This window comes from Rhinolophus sinicus, chromosome 16 (assembly GCF_057876585.1).
Source record: "Rhinolophus sinicus isolate RSI-liver-muscle chromosome 16, RSI-T2T, whole genome shotgun sequence".
Lineage (NCBI taxonomy): Eukaryota > Metazoa > Chordata > Mammalia > Chiroptera > Rhinolophidae > Rhinolophus > Rhinolophus sinicus.
This window is the reverse complement of record NC_142516.1, coordinates 31,776,303-31,784,681: the sequence shown is the minus strand read 5'-3', so window position 1 is coordinate 31,784,681 and position 8,379 is coordinate 31,776,303. Positions and strand designations below refer to the sequence as shown.

General features: G+C 49.7%; 1 protein-coding gene across 1 annotated transcript; it reads right to left on the bottom strand.

Moving 5' to 3' along the window:
- Window positions 1–7,173: 7,173 nt before the first annotated feature.
- Window positions 7,174–8,112, bottom strand: OR13J1 (olfactory receptor family 13 subfamily J member 1). The gene has a single exon (XM_019729086.2). The coding sequence runs from the start codon at window positions 8,110–8,112 to the stop codon at window positions 7,174–7,176; it is 939 nt and encodes a 312-aa protein (XP_019584645.2).
- Between the last annotated feature and the right edge of the window lie 267 nt (window positions 8,113–8,379).

Genomic DNA, 8,379 nt, shown 5'->3' with positions numbered 1-8,379 from the left:
GACTCTGGGGAGACAGTAGAGTTGGATTCCTGTTTGACACTCTATTAGAAAGAAGCATCTTTTCTAGGTTATGACTTATGGTGAATTATGTCATGGTATTTCAGAGTCATTCATTGCTGAATATTTTTTGAAAACCTACTCTGTGCTAGGTATTGTTTAACTCCTGGGGCTACAGCAGTAAGAAAAATAAGTGGACAGAAAAATGCCACACCTATCACATGGCCTTCTCCTCTTCCCTTCATTAGGTGCGATGAGCGCTGGAAGGCAGGTGGGTGGTGGGTGCTGCTCCCCCAGTGTTCCTTTGGGCCTTAAAGTTTGAGCATTTCTGCTCCATACACATAGTAAGCCTGATTTCTGGTCACCGCTCCTTAAGGAATCATAGACCGTCTGTTGATTTTTTGAAGAACATATAAGAACATACATATCCCAACAGAGCCCCTGGTCACAGGATTTAACCCTGGTCGTGAAAGCCAATGACTCCTTCTTGGCCTTCCTGTTGCTTTTTAGGGTAAATGATACGGGCAGTGATGTCACACGCCGGGAAGACCAGGTTCTCATCTGGCAGAGGTGTGGTCAGTCACTGACTAGCCTTATACAGGGAGGGATGGGAAGCGGCTGCAGCTTTCTCCCAGGCGGCCTTACTGCTCTTCTGAGTGGGTCTCACTGCCTCCTTGGAAAGTGCCAGTGTCAGGTGTTCACAGGAGGGAGCTGAAATGTCCCCAAGGCACTGTATAGTCTTGTTAGGCAGGAAAGCTGTCTTATGGCCCAGGCGACCTCTGGTCTAAAGCAGAAATAGGAGCTGAATGTGAACTTTTGTCATTCAGAAGATATAATCATACCCCACCCTGGCCCCTGCACTCCGGGATGGATGTGAGCCAATGTCCTGTGGCAGCCCTGGAGCGCCGTCTAAGCACGGGGATGGATTTCTCCCCTCCTTCCTCCTTAATTGCATCTACTATTTATACGGGTCGAAGGGCTCACCCTCTCCTAAGTAAACCATGTCTTTTCCCAGTGCTACATCTCTACCTACGAAGTTCCCTTTTATAGGCATGTCCTTCCTTCCCCAGTGGGGCCTTCTTGTTCGTTCCTCAGAGCCCAGCTCTCTCTGTCCTCCTTTCTTCTCCCTCCTGCCCCCTGCAGAGTTTACCTGCTGTCAGCTTTTGGCCATCCCTCTGTATTCTTGTTTCATGTGCTGTGTACCTGTCTCCTTGACTACACTTGGCAGCAGGACTCTGTCTCCTTTCCAGCACCCCCAACAGTGAGTGCTGCCAAGGACAGTCACTCAACAGATAATCAATGCACGATTCAAAAAACCTAGCTTTGCATCCAGCTTTAGCACTAACTAGGAGTGTGATATTGACCAAGTCACTTGGCCTCTCTTGAGACTCAGTTTCCTTTTGAAAAACAGGGATGCTGTGTAAATCAGATGAGACATACATGTGAAGGTGCTGGTGAGACGCCCAACACTAACATGTCCCCGAGGCTCCAGATCAAAGACTATCTTCAGCCACAGGCCCCTGCCAGGTCTGCGCTCAGCATCTCCAGACAAGAGCTCCAGCACCTGTCCTAACCCCCTCTCTCCCCAGAGTCTGTGCCGGTTTTCCCTCCTCCAGCCAGAATCTGGGTGATTGTTAATGGAGTTTCTGGAACATACAGGGGCAGGGGATTAATCTGCGTCAGCAACTAACCTTAAATCTTATCCACATGAACATTTTAAAGGTGGGGTTTCTCTTGCTAAGATTTGGTGAAAAGATAAAGAATTGCCTGAGTGTGATGGCTCATCCATTCACTCAGTCAACAAATATTTGTTGAGCACCTACTATGTGCTAGGTGCTGGGATACAGGAGAGGCAGACATGGCTTCTGCCCTAACAGAGTTCTCTCTCTCTATATATAGATAGATAGATAGATAGATAGATAGATAGATAGATAGATAGATAGATAGATAGATATGTATATATATATCAGTGACCTTGAACACATCCCTCCCTCTCTCTGGGCTTTAGAAACCTCTGAGATTTTCTTTGAGTCTGGGATATAAAGACAAAGTAAAACCTGAAATCTGGAAAGAAGTTAAAAGAAAGCGTCTGTTTTTCTAGGTTATGACTTCATGTGGCTGAATTGTATCCACAGTATTTCAGATTCAAGTGTAATGGCTTGCTCTTTGTTGGGTGTGTTGCTACAAAAAGACCTATGTAAACCCCAAATTCTGACCTTGGACATAGGAGTGGGGGTGTTTTCAAGCAGGTAGAGATGACTCTGCATCTGTCTTCCTCACCTTTGTCTCTAACAAAAGACCAAGTGGGAATGGCAGAGGTCCCTGGGGGCTTTCGTGATCAGGCTCTGGCCGACCCTCCTGCGTCTCCCTCTACATCCCTTCACACATGCCTGGACCACTCCCCTTAATGGACAAACTGCACACTCTCCTGTCTCATCCTTCTCATACTCTTTCTTCAGCCTGGAGTGGCCTTTCTCTTTCACTCATCCTTCAAGGCCCAGCTAGCACACACCTCCTCTGTGCAGTCTTCTCAGATGCCTCCCTAGCACTTAGCATCCCCACAACATGATGCTGACACAGCCATTAACAGCGACTCATCACTGCCACCCTCGTGCCTGCACTCAGGGAGTCAGTGATAGCCGTTGGAGACCTACTGTTATTCTTCTGCCAAAAATCCTGATCCCAAAAGTCTTACCTTGAGATCACCCTCCCTCCCAACACACACTGACAGAACAATGCAGCCCTTGTGATTGCTGAGAGAAATACTCTGGGGGTGCCAGTCTCCTACCTGTAGTAACAGGTGCTCTTTCTGAAGAGCTAAATTGGGAGAAGAGCGAGTTTCCTCATAATTTAAGAGTCTGATCATAACACATTCATGGAAATTAGAACTAGCCCATGAGGCCACAGGCTTAGGGCCCCAAAGAAATAAGTCTGTATCTAGAAAATACCATGCTGCCGGCTACTGACAGCTTTGACTCTGTAACACGCGCACAGAACGGGACATCAGGGAGCAGCTGCTGTTCCCTTCGTGAATCAATTAAGATGAGCCAGGTTTTGCTGCAGTAACCTCATAATTTTAGTGGCTTACCATGACAAAGGTTTATTTCTTTTTCATGTTACATCACCATTGTAGGTTTTCAGGGGCTCTATTCCATGTCATCCTCCTCAGAGACCCTGGCTGATTGAGGCTTCACCATCTGGGACATCATCAGTTGTTAGAGCTTGGAAAGAACACACCAGAGCATCTCACAGTAGCAGTTAAATGCTCTGACCCAGGAGCGACACCTGTCGCATCTGCCCACAACCTGCTGGCCCTGTGTAATCCTACCACATGCCCAGAGGAGAACCGGAAATATTGCTGAGTATTTGGGTATGACGGCGTTTCATAATACGCTTAGAAAACCACTCTAGCAGCTTCCCATGTCTCACACTCTGTCATGTCCTGGAAAATTAGGTTACAGAGACATAGGAAATGGAATGTCCCCAGGAATAATTCCACTCCCCAGTTTTACTTTTCCTGAGAGGCAGGCTGATGACATGGGCCTGGCCAGGGAGCCCTGGACTGGGAGTGAGGGACTCGGGGTTGAGTCTTGCCTTTTTCTGATTCTGCTGTATGACAGTCACATTTCTCCTTCTGTGAAATGGAGCCATTCAAGTAGCAGGTGGTCTCTGCTTCTCTGTAACGTCTAAAACATTTCATCACATCTTTCTAGCAACTTCCAACCCTGAGGTCTAATTGACCCGGGGTTACTTTGCAAGGTAAATACATCAATTTTATTGGCTGATAAATCTAGTTTGAACCATTTAATACTTATTTTAGGCTTCACAAATTATTTTCTTATAAAAGAAAGGTGAGGGACATAACAAGACGAAACCGTGTCTTCCAATTTCCCTGACATGTCTGGATCTAGGATTCCTGCTTGACCATCTCTTTGCCTCACCTTCCTTACCTGTAATGTGGAAATAAGAATAACATTTCCTGGTGAGGTTATTTTGAAGATCCAGTGAGATGATGCACGCGAAGCTCTTACACAGCGACTGGCCCACGGTAAGGAATCAACGAGAGGTGGCTGGTATTATTAGTATCATTGTGTCCTCTTCCCCAAGCAAATATTCTGCTTTTAAATATGTGTTTAAAAAAGATTTCATGAGAATAACCAACATGCTATGGATTCTCCTTGCCTCCTACCTATTGGCCCGGGGGCAGTAGTGCATGCAGGTGACTGGACTGGGCTGCCAGGTGAGCTGCCCGAGGTTTGGGGGAGCAGAGCTGGGATGTGCTGAGTTCATCACCAGCAGACACACTGTGCTGGGATGGGCCAGGGCCAAGCCTGGAGGACCAGCCTCCTGGTCCCCTGCCACACCTAGCTTGCCTGCTCCCTGCCCTCAGGGACCGCGCAGTCCCTACCCAATTTAAAGTTCAAACAATGCAACTACCCAAGTTTGCAGGTTTTGCAGCTGTGGGGCTTCAGAGACCCTAGGTTCCTTGCACTGCCCCAGGAGGGCCTGGCTGGGGTGGGGTGGGCACAGGAGAGACACTGGACAGAGAATCTGAAGGCCAGGTCTTTGCAGTCCTGCCCTTTGGATCCAGGAATTGGGGCCGTGACCCCCCCGCCCTCGGTCTGGCTGTCCTGTGAAAGGGGCTGTCTCTTTCCAGAGCTGTTGTGAGGACCTGGCTTCATGAAAGTTTAAGGAAAGTGAATTGTTGTATCGGGTGTGAGACCCCGAGCACTTATGAGGTACCATTAAGTTCGGGATTCAGTCAGGTGCATGGATTTCCACAGGTTTCCTTTCCCTTGCCTTCCCATTTCCTTCTCCTTCCGTTTCCTTCTTTATTAAGAATAACAACTTGACACAGTTTAGAAACTAAAATACAGCCCTAAAGGAAGCAGCAGCTGCTGCAGAATTTCCCATTATACTATGATTTATCTTTTGGAATTTTTATCAAGAACTCAGTTCAAGATTGCTGCCACTTATTTTCTAACTGCTCATAGAACAGCTCCCTCTTGCAGTTACATTGTTAGCATTTCCCATCATCAAATATTCTGCAAAAAATAAGATTTCTAACAGCTACATCACGTTCTGTCATTGACTACACCCGGATTTATTTAAACATTCTTCTGTGGTTGGACATTAAGATGCTTACAATGTTTTGTTACTATAAACAATGCCATGATTAATATCCTTACGACACCTAAATCTTTGTGCTTCTAATGATCTTCTTCCTAGACTTATTCTTCCTAGACCGCCTTAGACTTATTCCTAGATGTAGAGGTGTTGGATCAAAGGGTCTGGAAGTTTTTGTTTTTATAAGTTTTATTGGGGAATATTGGGGAACAGTGTGTTTCTCCAGGGCCCATCAGCTCCAAGTCATTGTCCTTCAATCTAGTTGTGGAGGGTGCAGCTCAGCTCCAACTCCATTTGCTGTTTTCAATTTTTAGTTGCAGGGGGCACAGCCCACCATCCCATGAGGGAATTGAACCAGCGCCCTTGCTGTTGAGAGCTCGCACTGTAACCAACAGAGCCACCCAACCACCACCTGGAAGTTTTTAATGACTGATTGATTCATACTCCAACTCACTTTGCAGGAAGTTCATTTTAATTTATTCCCATCACCACCAACAGTACCTACTTCACTGCATCTTAGTTAACAACAGACATTAAAAAGATTTTTTGCCAGTTTCATGGGTGAAGAGTGGTATCTGATCAGTGGCCTTTCTCAAAGTAAATGTGATTGTAAAGCCCCAGTGCCCATCGGGTAAGTCCAAACTCTGGCCTTATTGAAGGTCCAGCAGAACATCGTGGCTGGCAGCCTTTGCTCTGGCTCGGTCAGAGAAGGTTGAGGTGCGGGGAGCAGAGTGTGCTTCTCTCCTCTGTGCCTCTGTTCTGACCAACAAGCAGAAAGGGGGACTGGGAGGGGAACTGAGAGCTCAAGCAAGGGCTGTGTTTGCCCGCTTGGAGGCCAAGCCCAGCTCTCCCATCATACAGACAGTGCCACTGAGGCCAGAGGGGGGCATGGAATGGAGATGCTGTATGAATATGGGTCTGTTTCCACTGTGTGTTCACTGAACTCTCAGAAGGGAAGGCTGGGAAAAGGCTGAGCACCAAGAAGGGGCAGCTATGGCAGCATCCCAGGGAATGGGGGTCAGGAGGCATAGAACAAGTCCCTCCAAAACCAGGGGAGGCCTGGATGTCGGGCAGGGAGATGCCAGAAGCTGCTGCTGCTCCTACTAAAGGGCGATGGGGGAATCCAGGCCCTGGGCGGCCCGGGGTGATAGGTGTGCTGGGGGATCTGGGAATGTTGGACTCAGCCTCATCACTGCCTCTGCTGTCACCTCCCAGGGGCACCTCCAGTGACTGTCATCTGTGAACTCCATCTCAGCTCTGCTCAGATTTGGGAAGGACCCCAGGCTCTGCCATTAACATTCTTACATTGACATGTTCATTTATTTGTCTAAGAAATCTGTGTGGGACCTGGGGTGGGGCAGGGTTGGATTTTGGGAAAGAGTGGAATTTGACATTACGTGTTCTTACAATAACACTGAACATAAAGCAGGGGAACACAGTGAGAGGAGCAAAGTGGGGTGGCTTCCTGGTGGAGGTGGCATTTGCACTGGGCCGTGAGGGTCAGGCTGTCCTTTTACATGTGGAGTTGTGTGCTGGGTGGGGGCTGCTTTGTGGGAGGAACCAAGAAGAGCACAGAACTGGGCAGTGCTGGGCAATATTGAGGCTCACACTTGGCTTTTCTGTGTGGCTGCCAGGAGGGAGAATGTGGGGTGAAGTCCGGGGGGTTAGTCAGGGCCAGCTTGTAAGGGCCTTACAGGCCGCACTGCAGATGTTGCACTTTGTCCGGAGAGCAGTGGGGAGCGATGCGATCTCATGTGCTTTTCGAAAAGATCCCTCAGGATGCCCGTTGGAGGATAAATTGGAAGGAGTAAGACTGGACGCGTGAGGCCAGCCAGGGGGCTGATGTAAAGATGCAGGGGTGATGCTGAGAGCTGGCCAGGAGCGACGCCCGGCGAAGGAGCGAGGGGAGATGACGAGCTATTCTGTAGCAGGTCAGTGGAACGTGGTGCAGCCTTTCTGGGAGGAAGATTCCGGAAACACAGCCCTGCTCCTCACACTGTCCTCACTTTAGGCACAGAGGCCTCGCCTACTACCCTGCAGAGCCCTCCCTCACTTGGAGTTCCGTCTCCTGTCCCACAGCTTCCTGGCTGCCTCCTTCACCTCCTTGTTCCGTAGGCTGTAGATGACAGGGTTCAGCATGGGTACCACCACGGCGTAGAGGACTGTGAAGACCTTGTCGGAGACAGGGGCCTCCTTGCGTGTGGGTTTCATGTACATGAAGGTGACGGTGCCGTAGAAAAGCAGCACCACCGCCAGGTGCGCCGAGCAGGTGGAGAAGGCTTTGCGGCGCCCAGCGGCTGAGGGCACCCTCAGGATGGTGGCCAGGATGAGTGTGTAGGACAGGCAGATGAATGCCAGGGGCACGGGCAGCAGCAGGATGGCGCCCATCAGCAGAAGAGCCTCGCTGATGGACGTGTCCCCGCACGCCAGCTTCAGTACTGCCAAGATCTCGCAGGTGAAGTGACTGACCACATGGTGGCCACAGAACGGCAGCCTCATGGCGATGACTGTCTCCGTCACTGATTTGAAGAGACAGAGGAGCCAGGCGGCTGCTGCCAGCCAGAAGCAGAGCCAGTGGCTCATGAGCACTGGGTACCTGAGGGGCTGGCAAATGGCCAGGTAGCGATCGTAGGCCATGATGGCGAGCAGCAGACACTCCGTGGAGCCCGTGGACAGGCTCAGACACATCTGGATTGCACAGCCAATAAAGGAGATGGTCTTCCGGGCTGACAGGAGGTGGGCCAGCATCAGGGGCACGAAGGTAGACGTGTAGCAGATGTCCAGGAGGGAGAGGTTGCCCAGGAAGAAGTACATGGGCGTGTGCAGGTGCACGTCCAGCACACTCACTGTCACGATGGCCGTGTTCCCCAGCAGGGTCACCAGGTACATGGCTGAGCACAAAGGGAACAGAAAGCGCTCCAGGGCTGGGTAACCAGAAAATCCTTTCAGAAAGAACTCAGATACCTCTGTCTTGTTGACTGGCTCCATACTGCAGGGCTCTAGAGGGACACACAGCTGCAAATGAGGGGAAGAGGGTGCAGGATAGTGGGGAGCCCACAGAGCCTCTTTGTGGGACGTGGCATGTTGCTAGGGTCATTTCCAGCTCTGACACACTCTCTCTGTGACTTTGGGCCGTCCCTGTACCTCTAGGCTGCAATTTATCAATGTGAAAATTATTTGGGTCACCATTTCCCTAAGAGTGTGAATGGAAATGTTAGTGGGCAGTCTGAAACATCAAACTGAAGCAACACTGGA

Coding starts and splice junctions, on each gene's coding strand:
- OR13J1 (XM_019729086.2), bottom strand. CDS start 8,112: ATGGAGCCAGTCAACAAGACAGAGGTATCTGAGTTCTTTCTGAAAGGA.